This window comes from Triticum urartu, chromosome 3 (assembly GCF_003073215.2).
Source record: "Triticum urartu cultivar G1812 chromosome 3, Tu2.1, whole genome shotgun sequence".
Lineage (NCBI taxonomy): Eukaryota > Viridiplantae > Streptophyta > Magnoliopsida > Poales > Poaceae > Triticum > Triticum urartu.
Genome location: NC_053024.1, coordinates 33,709,695 through 33,724,826, shown reverse-complemented (window position 1 = coordinate 33,724,826; position 15,132 = coordinate 33,709,695). Strand labels below are relative to the sequence as shown.

The window sequence follows — 15,132 nt, the reverse complement described above, 5'->3', positions numbered from 1 at the left end:
GACCATCAGGCTACTGATGTGGCGGCCGATCCCGTTCGGTCGACCGAACTGCCTAGCCAAGCGATGGAGGTAGTGATGGCTCTGGCCAACGTGGAGGTTCCTGCTACTGGTATTTCGGCAGAGGCAGGTGACAGGTCGGAGTCTGAGAGAGCGTCCAAGTGGGCGTGTAAGAAAGAAAAAATGCTATGCTACCGATGTGGTGAGAAGGGTCACTTCATTACTGAATGTGTGGCGGAGCTGTGCGATTCGTGTGGTAAGCCAGCACATGCCACGGGGGACTGCCCGCTTCTACGTGATCAGGTGCCAGCTCTTACAATCTATGGAGTATATTGTGCTGAGCTCATGTTCTTTGAGTCCCCGGCTGCGAGAGAGATTCCGGTAGAGACGCAGAGCTTGACTACTGGGATTGTCAAAGCTACCCAGGGGGTAGTTTCTGAGGCTCAGATTGTGCAGAGACTCCAGGAACTGGCCCCAGGAGATTTTCAGTGGGAGCTTGTCCATGTTGAGGATAATGTGTTCAGGGTTGACTTCCCAACTGTGGACGATTTGCAGAGGTTGCTGAGCTTTGGGTTGTGCAAGGTCCCTGGTACTAAATGCATTCTGGAATTTCATGAGTGGAAGAAGGTGGAGCCTAAGGGAAAGCCGCTCACTCAGGTGTGGCTGCGGTTTTCCAGCGCTCCCTTTGAGTCTTTGACAGATGTTCAAGTTGTGGCTAGTCTGGGTATAATCGTTGGAAAGACTGAGAAAGTGGATATGGCATTCACCCGCGCCCATGGGGTGGCCCGACTCTTAGTGAGTGTTCTGGACATTGAGTTCGTCCCAGACGTGGTCAACTGGACTTATAGGGGAGAGGTGTTTCCTCTTGAGATTGAGTTTGAGGATACTAAGTTGTTTGCCAACGCGGTTAATGGGACTGATGTGGATATGCACGAGGGTGACGACAGCGTAGGTGCCAGTGGGGATCCGACTGATGGAGCTGGACAAGAGAGGTCCAATGGATCGGGACCTGTTGCTCAGTTGCCTGGGGATGGGCCGGGGGTTGAGCCGGCCCCAGCTCCGTCGGTGCCTATGACTACTTTGCGGTTTGGGTCCTTTGAGCCAGCGTCTGCCCCTCCCAGACTTTGGAGCGACCGGGTGAAATCTGATCATGTTTTTGAGTGCACGCTTCCGGTGTTGGAGCTTGATACTGTTGATAGTCCTATGGCAGGAGGCTCGATAGTGACGCACTCGGCGATGGCCTTGGTAGGGGGTGGGGAGTTGGAGTCTCAGGTGGTTTCGTTCTCCCCCACATCCCCAGTGGTCTCGGGCCGGGCGACGTCTTCTGTTTCGGAGGTTGTGCATGGGGGGGGGAGTCCGAGGCAGGTGGTCGCGATCTCTCCTCCTCCTATCCTGGCGTCGGTGGCGCCGGTGACGCCGACGATAACCGGCCGTGGGGAGGCCGTCTGGGTCAGGTGGACTCGGCTCCTTCTCCTACGATGGCGGCAACAACGGCCGCTCCTACAGTGGTGCTAGGTGGGGGTCTGGGGCAGGTGGCCTCGACCCCTCATCCTTCTTCGGCAGTCAGGACAGCGACACCCTCAGGCCAGGAGGTTGCGGAGGGGGGACTGTTCGGGCAGGCAGCGCCCGCACATCCCTCCCCAGGCTGCCCGTCCGTGGGGTTTGTGAGCCCTCCGCCGCTTCCTCCGGTATCCTTGGCTGACCCTTCAGCGCGAGGTTTTACTCGGGAGGTGGTCGTTGCTTTTGGTGGGATCCCTGACCCGGTCTCGGCGGGGCGACGGATGAGTACTCGTCTCCAGGACCACCCGGAGGTTGATGACATGCAGCAGAGGTGCGCCATGAGGGCGGCCAAGCTTCGTGACGTTGAGGTCACCACTGGTATGTCAGTCAACATGTCTAATTCTATTTTGCATTTTTCTAATGATGAGATTATTAATAATGCCAACCAGTTAGGAGTTTCGCTAGGGAGTACTAGTAATGAAATTTCTAACTCGGTTAATGATCTCCTAGATTTGGAAGCGGAACGCGCTATAGATATTATTCAAAACCTAGCAGCAGTAAAACCTATGAACGATGCAGAGATTGATGCGTTAGGGGTAAGAGTGCTCGATAATTTGTGTGCAGATCTTGCACCATCCACTCCTGATTCTGAGGAAGAGGATGTAGTTCTAGAGGATGCAGTAGCAAGACCAACTGATCCCGGTTATGAGGACCGGATGGAGGACCATGATAAACCCAAGCGTAAGTGGAAGCGGAAGGTTTATGCGGCTTCCGCGGTTCGTAGGAGTGCTAGGATTCGAACGGCCAAAAAATTTCATGATGACCTATGAAAGGAATCTTTTGGAATAGCAGAGGTCTTAAGGACTTGGCTAAAAGAAGGTTCCTTGCTGAGGCGTCTCTTGAGCATCGATTAGATTTCATTACTCTTTCTGAAACTGGTAGGGATAATTTTGCGCCCCAATTTCTCAATACTTTATCGAGTGGTGTCGATTTTGATTGGCATTGCCTTCCTCCGCGAGGAAGATCGGGTGGGATCTTGCTTGGAGTGAGATGCGATTCACTGGAAGTTCGTAGTGTAGTGATGGGTGACTTTGCAGTTAAATTTCGGGTCAGGTCCAAAGCCGATGGTTTTAACTGGGCTCTGGTGGCGGTGTATGGTGCCGCACAACCCGAGTTTAAACCGGAGTTTTTGGCGGACCTTGTTCGAATTTGCGGATCCGAGCAGCTCCCAATTTTGGTTGGGGGTGACTTCAATATCATTAGGAGGAGAGATGAAAAGAATAATGATAATTTTGATGGAAGATGGTCATTTATGTTCAATACCATTATTGAAAGCTTGGATCTGAGAGAGATAGAGCTTTCCGGTAGAAAGTTTACCTGGGCTAACGCGTTGCCAAACCCGACGTATGAGAAGCTGGATCGAGTTCTCGCGAGTGTCGAGTGGGAACAAAAGTTCCCTCTCGTAACGGTCCAGGCTCTCTCGCGCGGAATCTCGGATCACACACCTTTATTCGTGGACTCAGGTGAGCCAAACCACGTGAGAAACAAAAACACCTTTTCTTTCGAACTTGCATGGTTTGAACGAGAAGGCTTCCTGGATCTGGTAGCCAGGGAATGGGCTAAAGATGCAGGAGGCACGACCTCTTGCCAGCGTTGGCAGAACAACATTAGGCATTTGAGAAGTTTCCTACGGGGATGGGCTAAGCACCTTAGTGGGGTTTATAAAGTTGAAAAGGAAAGGCTCCTTTCTTTGATTCAGGCCCTAGATATAAAAGCCGAGTCCATGATTTTGCAATCTGCGAAGCTCCAGATTAAGCTCGAGGCGGAGATGAGGTTGAAAGAACTTCTCCGTGAGGAAGAATTGAAGTGGGCGTTGCGGGCTAAGGTTCGCAGAGTGGTCCAGGGGGACGCAAACACTCAATTCTTTCACTTGATTGCTAATGGCAAACACAGAAAGAAGAGAATCTTTCAGCTTGAGCAAGAGGAAGGAACGATTGTAGGGCAGGACAACCTGAAATTTTATATCACCGAATATTATAAGCAACTATTTGGACCTCCGGAGGACAGTTGTGTATCCCTCGATGAGTCCAGGATTGAGGATGTGCCTCAACTAACTGCTCGTGATAATGATATTCTGGTTGCCCCATTCTCGGAGAAGGAGATGTTTGATGCTATATCGTAGATGAAAAATAATAAGGCTCCCGGGCCTGATGGATTCCCGGCGGAGTTTTACAAGAGATGTTGGCACATTATTAAGGGGGATTTACTTCCAATGTTTCATGATCTTTTCTCTGGACAGCTTCAGTTATTTCACTTAAATTTTGGAACAATAACACTGCTTCCTAAGAAAATGGATGCTGTGAGAATCGAGCAGTTTAGGCCGATCTTCCTTCTCAATGTTAGTTTCAAAATTTTCACCAAGGTTGGGACTAATCGGCTCACACAGATTGCGCATTCTATGGTATAGCATTCCCAAACTGCTTTCATGCCGGACAGGAACATTCTAGAAGGGGTGGTGGTCCTGCATGAAACGCTCCATGAAATTCAATCGAAAAAGTTGGATGGAGTCATCTTTAAGGTGGATTTCGAGAAAGCGTACGATAAAGTTAAATGGCCATTCCTACAATAGGCGTTGCGTATGAAAGGCTTTGATGAAATCTGGCGACGCCAGGTTGAATCATATACGCAAAAAGGGAGTGTTGGAATCAAAGTGAATGATGAGATCGGTCATTATTTCCAGACACAAAAGGGCCTGCGACAAGGGGATCCGATGTCCCCTATCTTGTTTAACATTGTAGTGGATATGTTGGCAATTCTAATAGGAAGGGCCAAGGAGGCTGGTCAAGTGGGTGGCCTGGTACCTCATCTAGTTGATGGAGGTGTGTCCATCCTCCAATATGCTGATGATACAATCATCTTTATGGAGCATGACTTGAAAAGGCGAGAAATATGAAGCTGGTGTTATGCTTATTTGAACAATTGACCGGGTTAAAAATTAACTTTCACAAAAGCGAGTTGTTTTGCTTTGGTAGAGCCAACGATGAACAAGAGGCTTATAGGCAATTGTTCGGGTGTGATTTGGGGGCTTTGCCTTTCACCTACTTAGGAATACCAATCCACCATCATAAGCTGACAAACACAGAGTGGAAGTGCATCGAGGATCGATTTGAAAAGAAACTGAGTTGCTGGAAGGGCAAGCTCATGTCGTACGGAGGCCGTTTAATTCTGATAAATTCGGTTCTCACGAGTATGCCTATGTTTCTTTTGTCGTTCTTCGAAGTCCCAGTTGGAGTTAGGAAAAGACTGGACTTCTATCGATCGCGTTTCTTCTGGCAAGGTGATGAGATTAAAAGAAAATACCGGTTAGCCAAATGGGATATCATCTGTAGACCGAAAGACCAAGGGGGTCCTGGTATTGAGAATCTTGAAGTTAAGAACAGATGTCTTCTCAGCAAGTGGTTGTGGAAGTTATCAAGTGGAACTGACGCCACTTGGGCGCAAATCCTCCGTAGCAAGTATCTTCAAACCAAAACTCTGTCTCAGGTGACAGTAAGACCGACTGATTCACCCTTTTGGAAAGGGCTTATGAAAGTAAAGTTGTCCTTGTTTAATAGGACAAAGTTTATTGTTGGTGACGGTGCCAGTACGCGATTCTGGGAGGATACTTGGCTCGGAGAGACACCCTTAGCAATCCAATACCCGTCTTTGTATCGTATAGTTCAAAGACGTGAGACTTTTGTTGCCACGGTATTACAATCGATCCCCCTTAATATTCAGTTCAGAAGGGCATTAGTGGGTAATCGTTGGGAAGAATGGTTGCATCTAGTAAGGAGACTGATGGACATTCAGCTTTCCCAACAACCAGATGAATTATGCTGGAAGCTTACTAGGTCTGGAGTTTTTACTGTTAAATCAATGTATGTTGATGTTATCAATTCAAGCTCGATTTCTAGTTCCAAACATGTTTGGGCTGTCAAAGTCCCTTTGAAAATCAAAGTGTTTATGTGGTTTCTGCATAAACAAGTTATTTTAACCAAGGATAACTTGACAAAGCGTAATTGGACAGGATCTACTAGGTGTAGTTTCTGTGATCGGGATGAGACGATCAAACACCTTTTTCTTGATTGCCCGGTAGCTAAAGTTTTATGGAGGACGATCCATATTGCTTTTAATATTACTCCACCGAATTCAGTCAACACGTTATTTGGAACGTGGCTTAACGGGGTAGAGCCCGAGTTAGCGAGACATATTCGTGTAGGAGTCTGTGCCTTGGTGTGGGCGCTCTGAAATTGCAGAAATGATTTGGTTTTTAACAAGACAACACATATTCATTTTTTGCAGGTTATTTTCAGAGCCACGGCGTTGATCCGTTCGTGGTCGCTACTCACTCAGACGGAGGCCAGGGAGCGTTTGGTTACTGGATCTATCCGCTGGGAGATGGTAGCTCGGGATATCTTCAACCGGTTTGGATGGCGATCATGTAATAGGATAGGCAATTAGTTTACCTATCTCTTTTTCAGCCAGCCGGTTGTGGCGTCTTTTATATGGCTAGTCTGTGTTTCTAGCCCATGTTGGCTCTGTGTAAGCTTTGTTCACTTTTCAGTAGGAGACTTTGAGACCTTGTTGGAACTTATTTGGTTTAATAAGATGGCCGTATGCATCGATCTGATGCAGAGGCCGGGGTATCCCCTTTTCGAAAAACATGTAGGCTTAGTATTTTAAGCCTGCAATATAATCCTCACGCCCATGAATCGTGTTTCGCGTTCTGAATTTTGAAACCTGGAATTTATCTACTGTTGCATATTTTAGCATGTTTATTTGACATGAGAATTTAACTGCCAATGAAAAAAGGTTGATTAGTATATTTTGTAGGAATATGTTATATCGTAAGAAGGTTAGTAATAGTTTGGTTTTCTATAGAAATAGTAAGGGCTGCGAACCACGGTGGGGCGAGGAAGCAAAAGGGCAAAGCAAAGTTATAGGTACTAAATACTGTGGGCACAACTATAACATCTACAGTAAATGGTCAACCAAATATTAAAAAAAATATATAGTGGCCATGCTCGCCCATTTTTTGATGAATGATAGACATTATTGTAAATATATTGGCATAGAACATGAAAATTAAATACTAAAAAATTAGAAGGCCAAAATGTGAGATAAATGTGTATACATAAGTTAGAAAATAAAACTATTTGATACATGATCGGGGATAAACTAAGAGCTTGCAAGTGATGTCAACATGACCAAAGACAACTACATATACTTTGCTCATTCTCTCCAAGGACCATAACATGGCTAGAAATCAAATCATTGATAGGCAAGGAAGTGCACAAGGCGGCACGGTATGACAAGACACCGGGGCATCTAAATGGTTTAGTATCTCTAGTGGAATGAATGGTCATCATACATAACACGTGACGAGAAATTAACACACTGATAATCTTTTTTTATCCACTAAAGATGATGTTTAACTATTAGCGCGTAGCATGAGATTATTTTCTTCAAAAGATGCACAGTTAAGTAGTACCCTAACTAATTCCAACACTTTTCTGCAATTGAGTAAAACTAAATTATTAAGTTATTAACTTGCAACCAGGTATCTTATAAATGACTTGGTACCATGTCCTTGTGATCTATTATTGGCCTTATCTCCGGATAAGTGTTTAACCTTTTTTGGATAAACACAAGCCTTACCAAGCAAGAAACATGAAATGTTAAAGATCTCTTCTTAAACCAATTGTAATAAGTTAATGATATCAATGAGGAATGCTTATCAAGATAAGAAACAAGTTAATAGGGGCATAACCGCAGAGTGAGGGCTTTTGGCGGGCGACCTCCATGGAGGTGGTTATTTTTGAAAAATTCAATAATTATATTTTGGAGCTTCAAAAAATTCTGAAAAAAATTCTACACATTCATATGGATGTATCCTACATGTGTATAAAATCTGACAACGAAATACATTATGGTGAGAGCTACACAAAAAAGAGAAAAACCTGCATTTCTAATAGTGAACAGTGTTCGCACTGTTCATCAGTCTGAAAAACGTGATTTGTCTTTTTTGTGTAGCTCTCATCATAATGTATTTCATCTTAAAAATTTACACATATGTAGAATACATCCATGTTAACATGTATGATTTTTTTCAGAATTTTTTGAAACTTTAAAATATATTTTTTGATTTTTTTTCAAAATACCCACCTCCATGGAGGTCGACCGCCGTTGGACCAGAGAGTAGCTCATGAATATACAGAGCTTGGACTTATCTACATGAACACAAGTGTTTTGCAACCTGGACATGCAATAGAAGGGCGTGTATTATTTAACTACGAACAAAAAGGACATCATATGTGCACATTGCCACGTCCATCTATTTTTTTCTATAAAACTGTAGCAATTTCTATAAATACATTTAGGCATGAAACATGCAAGTAAATTTGCATGAACTAACACATAAATATCTCAATAATTATAAACATGTAAATATTAGTTGGTGCCCAGAAAGATAGTGTGAAGCTGGTTCGAGCCTTATGGATTTTTAGTTAGGATGGTCGCTGGATAAAAGTTTTGTAGAAGTTCTTCAACAAGATTTTTGTTGTGAATTCTACTTTCCATCTTCTTAGCCTAAAATCCACGTGCATTATACCTCCCAGGACAACCATATTGTAACATGCTCCAACTTCCCTTTAGCTGCATCGACACATATTTATAAAAAATGTCACAACACTATAGTAGTCCCCTATCAAAATATGCTTCTATATATCAAAGTATCTACGACATGTTGTCTTAACAGCACGCATAAACACCTCTTGGAGAAGCAGCAGGCAGTATGCCTGAAGCAACAAAATCTTTGGTTTTTTATCTGTTTTTGCTTGTTTCACATATAGCACATTTCGGAATCATAACTACTGCAGTAAAAGAAAATTAAAAGGGTTAAATGTACTAGCTTTTTATATAGCTATAAGGTATGATGCGAACCAATCAAAGTTTTCATCTCCAGTCTGAACAAATTAGAATGCAATGGAGTTGCTCATACTTATAGCACGATTGATTTCCGTTCTGAAACCGTACACATGCTGTGCAGGCAAGGCTGGTTTTCAGATATGACCGGTAGACAGAGAATTCAGACTGCGGCCACAAAGGCAGAGTAACAGCTGATGCATATACTAGACAATACTCCCTCGGTGTCAAAAAAAAAAACCCGTCTTATATTAAGTTACAGACATAGTATATGAGATTAGGAAAGCAGAACGGCTTAAACCTTCAGTAAAAGAGAAAATCATGAATTAGAAATGCATCAGCACCGGTCTCCAACGGTTTTCCAGAAACGCCTAGTAAGTCTGATAAGATCGGGAAGACTAAAATATAAACACCGACAGTACCTTGGTAGCAGCAGACTTTGAATCGAGCCTCACAGAGTCAACAAAAGAAGCTAACTGGGGAGATATTATATCAGCAAGGCAAGCAGAACACCAGGTGTGACCGAGTATTAAAACGGAACATACCAGCAAGGCAAGCAGCACACCTGTCCACACCATATCCCCCTGTTCTCAACACTCCAGATACATGCAGAGAAAGTCAACGGACGGAAGCCAGAGATAGATAGAAATAATAAATAAACCGAAGCAAATCATCTGAATTCTGAACCCTATCTTCCAGATACATGCACCTATCTACTGCCACGTTTTGATTTAGGAGAAGCTCTGAAGGAACGAGACAGACACATCATCTTTCTATCCATCGGACTCTCGAACTGCTCAGGAATACCATAGTTACGACGGGTTTCGACCGTGCGTCTGTATGAAACTTCGGCCCCGAGCATCTTCAGCTCAATCCCTGTGCGGCACCGTTACGCTGTTGTCAGCTCATCATGGTCATCGCTGATCCATTCGAGGTGCAGATGGTTGTCAACTCCGGAGAGGCAATCATGCAGCTTTGTCAAAGATAGGACCAAAGGTCTACATCATTTCTTGAAAGTCAGCCGAGCGGTGAAGGCTCTGTTGAAATTTCAGCACTGCGCTTTCAGATGAATAAATAAATGCAAGGCGGCAAGGCATGTGTGAGTGTGAGTTGTGACCACATCAGGTTATATTTGAAGAGGAAGAACCTGCTATTTGGAGAACCATAGCATAATGGGCATGGCAACGGGGATCAAGAGCTTGTCATGGTCACTAGTAGTAGCAGGCGCTCTGCTGATCGCCGTGGTGAGCGCTGGCGACGAGGCCGCGCTGCTTGCTTTCAGGGAGCAGATAAGCGACGGCGGCGTGCTGGCCTCCTGGAACAGCAGCGTCGGCTTCTGCAGCTGGGAGGGCGTGACGTGCAGCCACTGGACGCCGAAGCGTGCGGTGGCGCTGCGCTTGGACAGCAGGGCGCTCGTCGGAGTGCTCTCCCCAGCCCTTGGGAACCTCACGTTCCTGCAGACGCTCAACCTGAGCTTCAACTGGTTCCATGGGGAGATTCCGGCGAGCCTCGGACGCCTCCGGCGCCTGCAGAGGCTCGACTTGAGCGACAACTCCTTCTCCGGCACGTTCCCTGTGAACCTGAGCTCCTGCATCAGCATGACGGAGATGAGACTGCGCAACAACAAGCTTGGGGGGCGCATCCCGACCGAGCTCGGCGACAGGCTCGCGTCCCTGGAAGAAGTCTCGCTGAGAAACAACAGCTTCACAGGGCCTATCCCGGCATCGCTGGCCAATCTGTCCTATCTGCAAAACCTTGATCTCGGCCTTAACCAACTCGTGGGCTCAATCCCGCCAGGGCTCGGCACCCTCCACAACTTGCGGCAGTTCACTGTCGTCAGAAACAACCTCTCGGGTATGCTTCCAGATTCTGTCTACAACTTATCATCTCTGGAAGTACTTAATGTAGGGGTAAATATGCTGTATGGAAGCATTCCGGATGATATCGGAAGCAAGTTCCCCATGATCAAAACTCTTGCCTTGGGTGGAAATCACTTCACAGGAACCATCCCCTCCTCAGTATCAAACATTTCTTCCCTCGTAGCACTTGGCCTCGTGCAGAATGGGTTTAGTGGGCATGTGCCTCCCACATTGGGGAAGATGGGAGCTCTCCAATATCTGAACTTGGCTGACAATAAGCTTGAAGCGAACGACAACAAGGGGTGGGAATTCATCACTTCTTTGGCAAACTGCAGCCAACTGCAGAAATTGATTCTCAGCAACAATTCTTTTGGAGGACAACTACCAGGTTCAATTGTAAACCTCTCGACAACTCTCCAACAGTTATACTTAGACGACACTAAGATCTCTGGGAGTATACCCGCAGATATTGGCAATCTGGTTGGTCTCAACGTGGTGCTAATAGCAAATACTTCCATATCAGGAGTGATTCCGGATAGCATTGGTAAGCTAGAGAACTTGATTGAGCTGGGCTTGTACAATAATACGCTGTCTGGCCTCATACCGGCATCTCTGGGAAATCTTTCACAATTGAATAGGTTTTATGCATACAACAACAACTTGGAGGGACCAATTCCGGCAAGCATGGGGGAGTTGAAAAACCTCTTCGTACTTGACTTGTCAAAGAATCACCGACTTAACGGTTCAATTCCCAGAGAGATTTTTAAATTATCCAGCCTATCTTGGTACTTGGATTTGTCATACAATTCATTTTCTGGGCCCATTCCTAATGATGTTGGTAGCTTGGCAAACCTTAACATACTAATTCTAGCAGGAAACCAGTTATCTGGCAAGATACCCGACAGTATCCAGAACTGCATAGTGTTGCAATGGCTATCATTAGACAATAATTCCTTTGAGGGAAGCATACCTCAGTCACTGAAGAATATAAAGGGGCTCAGTATACTGAACCTGACCATGAATAAGTTATCTGGTGATATTCCTGATGCCCTTGCTAGCATTGGAAACCTGCAGGAACTGTACCTAGCACACAATAACTTGTCAGGGTCAATACCAGTAGGTCTACAGAATTTGACATTATTATTTAAATTGGATGTATCCTTCAATAATTTGCAAGGCGAGGTGCCAAATGAAGGTGTTTTCCGAAACATCACTTACTTAGCAGTTGATGGGAATGTCAATTTGTGTGGAGGTACACCTCAACTTCATTTGGCTCCATGCTCCACAAGCCCCTTAAGCAAGAACAAAAAGAAGATGCAAAAGTCTCTTGTAATTTCTCTAGCAACAGCCGGAGCAATCTTGTTGTCACTTTCACTTATTCTTCTTGTTTGGATACTTTGCAAGAGGCTCAAACAAAGCCACAAGACATTATCACAAAATTTAATTGTTGATGACCATTACCAGAGAATTCCCTATCAAGTATTATTGAGAGGAACTAATGAATTTTCAGAAGTCAACTTGCTCGGGAGAGGAAGTTATGGAGCGGTTTATAAGTGTGTCTTGGACAATGAGGAAAGAACATTGGCTGTCAAGGTGTTTAATCTTGGTCAATCTAGGTATTCCAAGAGTTTTGAGACTGAATGTGAGGCCATGAGAAGGATACGACACCGTTGTCTCCTTAAGATCGTTACCTCTTGTTCGAGCATCAACCACCAAGGTCAAGAGTTCAAGGCATTAGTTTTTGAGTTCATGCCCAATGGTAACTTGGCTGATTGGCTTCATCCAAAATCTAAAGAGCCAGCTACAAGCAACACACTCAGCCTTGCCCAGAGGCTTGATATTGGTGCCAATATTGTGGACGCAGTGGAATATCTGCACAACTACTGTCAACCATCGGTAATCCATTGCGACCTTAAGCCAAGCAACATTCTTCTTTCTGACAACATGAGCGCCCGAGTTGGAGACTTTGGCATATCAAGGATCCTTCAGGAAAATACAAGTGGGGGAATGCAAAATTCATATAGCTCAATTGGAATTAGAGGCTCAATAGGCTATGTTGCTCCAGGTGACTGAAATTCTTTGAATATTACTATCTTTTATTTTTCACTCAAATATGGCATGCTGACCACAAAACTTTGCATAATTGTAGAGTATGGAGAAGGCTCTGTGGTATCCACTCATGGTGATATATATAGCCTTGGCATATTGCTGCTTGAGATGTTTACCGGAAGAAGCCCAACAGATGATACGTTTGGGGATTCATTGGATCTGCATACATTTGTCGAGGATGCTCTTCCGGATAGAACCTTGGAGATAGCTGACCCAATAATCTGGCTGCATGGAGAACCAAATGATGATATGACTAGTAGAATCCAGGAGTGCTTGGTTTCTGTCTTCAGGCTTGGCATATCCTGCTCAAAGACACAGCCTCGAGAGCGGATGTTGATAAGAGATGCAGCGGTAGAGATGCACGCAATCAGAGATGCGTACCTCGTGTTTGCTGGTTAGCATATTGGGGAACATGGAGCAAAAGGGGAGCCTCGCCTCAAGACATTCAATCTGGAATTATATGACCCTGCAATAATAGGAGTTTCATATGTAATTTTAGTTAGCATTTGTTGTCGGAGCTATTTTATTTGCAACTGTATCAGATAAACGTAGAATGGTGTTACATAATATTACTATAGCAATAGCAATTTTCAGCATATTACATGGGTTCTCAAAATTTGCAAAGATTTGAGAAATCACATCCTCAATCCAGAAGGCTGGCAACATGAATTTTTTGCTCCAAGCAAATCAGCAGTCAGACTGTTAACAAAGTATTATCCATGTGTACCAAAAAAAGACATAGAGGGCATTACCCAGTAACAGAAATTGACCTTAATATTTCACATATCCAGTAAGAAATGCATATATTTGAAAGCACGAGGAATTTGTCACAAAACAGAAATCAGACTAGAAATGCATTAATATCATTCAGTTTCAAAAAGCAGCAAAACATGTAATCCTTCTAACGTGCGTGAAACCAAGTTACCCAGCTACATACTAGCACATCCCGCATCAATTCTCATCAAGTACTCGCAATAATATTCCAACATAATCATTCTCGAAAAAAAATATAACCAGAGTCTAAGCAGCAACTGACACCAGACAGTGCTAGTACTACTAGAGAATGTGCACTTGGGGCCGTCCTTGATTGATCTGAAGATGGCAGAGTCGAGCAGCAGGACTGCAGGAGGCATAGTTCAAGATTGACTTTCCTTATTTCATTCCTTGCGGTTAAAGTTAAAGGCAGCACACACAAAAAGCATTGATATTAAGCATGCAATTGGCCTGTTTTTAGAATAACCAGCCAACCTCTATGCAAAAGGGAAACTGACATGGAAAAAACAACTCCAAGAGCCGGCAGAAAGAAAAAAAAGCAATTGCCCACAGGAGTACAATCACTGAGAGTTGCAATAATTGTTATAGCATTATCGAACCAAAATCTAGTTACCAAAACATGACAGGAAGTACAACATTAGAGTGAGATTGTGCACCTGAAAGAAGCGACTGTATATTCTGGCAGCCCCAGATTGTGTAATTGCCAGGTTTGAGGCCCCTATCCACCATTTCATCATACAACTGGAATGCCTCTTTATATTACCTACCAGGAAATACCCTTCTATCATGACACTAAAAGTTGTTTCATTTGGTACTAGATTGCTGTCAATCATCTTATTAAACAACCGAGAAGCTTCATTTGGCAGAAACCATTGATGAGGGTTGTTAACGTATAAGTAGTCCATGCAACAACCTTCTCAGCCATCTCTGGTGGAGTTCCATGGCACTGGATAGGCCCCCTTCTCTATATAGACCGGCTATGAGTGGAGAATATGAAGCTACATTCAGTGTCACTCCTATCTTAGCCATCTCACCCAGAAAGGCCGTCTGCCATGTCCAAATCCTCCTGTTTTGCAGCAATCATTAATTAAGGAAATGTATGGATAAACTGTCATTCTGACTCCCTTCTCCCGCATCCTATCAAACATATGAAGTGCATCCTCCATCACCCCCTTTTGCAAAGTTCAATGTATCAGCATAGCATAAGTCACCTCATTTGGCACCAGACCCCTGTCTAACAACTCACTGAAAAGCCTGTCTGCCTCACCGAACATACCATTCTCGCACAGGTTATCAGGCAATGCATTGTATGCAAATATGTTCGTCGCCATACCCTCTTTCGTAGCCTACCAAGCAGAAATGAGCAATTGACCTCTGATGGCACGAAAGCAAGCCTGGCCATGTCGCCATTCTCAACGCCATTTACAGCTCCTCTGTCCAACAAAACCCATACAGCAGCTCCCAGTCACCACCACGTTATTCTTTACCTCGGCGGCTACCACTGCCTCCTGGATGCGTTGATTCTTGCCCAATCCATACAGCAGTACATACGACACCACGCTGACCTTGACCCTCAATCCTCGCCACGAGCCTCTCCGTGCAGTGATATTCCCTGCCTCGCTGTAAACCCGAATCCCAGCCGTGTAAACATGCTCATCCAGGCGAACACCAGACTGCGGCATTTCATCGAACAGGACACGGGCAAGGGTGAGCTGACGAAACTTGACAAGGGGGAACGATATGTGGGAAGCCGCATATTGGTTCGGAGTGATGCGGCGTGCGGGGAAGATGGCGAGACTGACGGCGTGGGCATGGGAAGGAAAGCGCGGGGAGGAAGAGCCAGAGCGGGGAGACGGTGTGGGGAGGCAGGAGCAGGAGGAGCGAGGAGACGTGGGCGGGGGCGAGGCCGGTGTAGGGCGCGGGCGGGGCG

At 45.0% G+C, this 15,132-nt stretch overlaps 1 protein-coding gene across 1 annotated transcript; it reads left to right on the top strand.

Moving 5' to 3' along the window:
- Positions 1 to 8,213: 8,213 nt before the first annotated feature.
- LOC125542576 (probable LRR receptor-like serine/threonine-protein kinase At3g47570) lies at positions 8,214 to 13,075 on the top strand. Its single transcript, XM_048705658.1, has 2 exons — positions 8,214 to 12,384; positions 12,469 to 13,075. The coding sequence occupies exons 1-2, from the start codon at positions 9,633 to 9,635 to the stop codon at positions 12,825 to 12,827; spliced, it is 3,111 nt and encodes a 1,036-aa protein (XP_048561615.1). The 5' UTR covers positions 8,214 to 9,632; the 3' UTR covers positions 12,828 to 13,075.
- Positions 13,076 to 15,132: the final 2,057 nt, after the last annotated feature.

What these genes read in the sequence shown, in the direction of transcription:
- LOC125542576 (XM_048705658.1), top strand. Translation starts at nt 9,633, where the DNA reads ATGGGCATGGCAACGGGGATCAAGAGCTTGTCATGGTCACTAGTAGTA. An exon ending in AATAGGCTATGTTGCTCCAG is followed by an intron (nt 12,385 to 12,468) that starts GTGACTGAAATT and finishes GCATAATTGTAG; the next exon opens with AGTATGGAGAAGGCTCTGTG.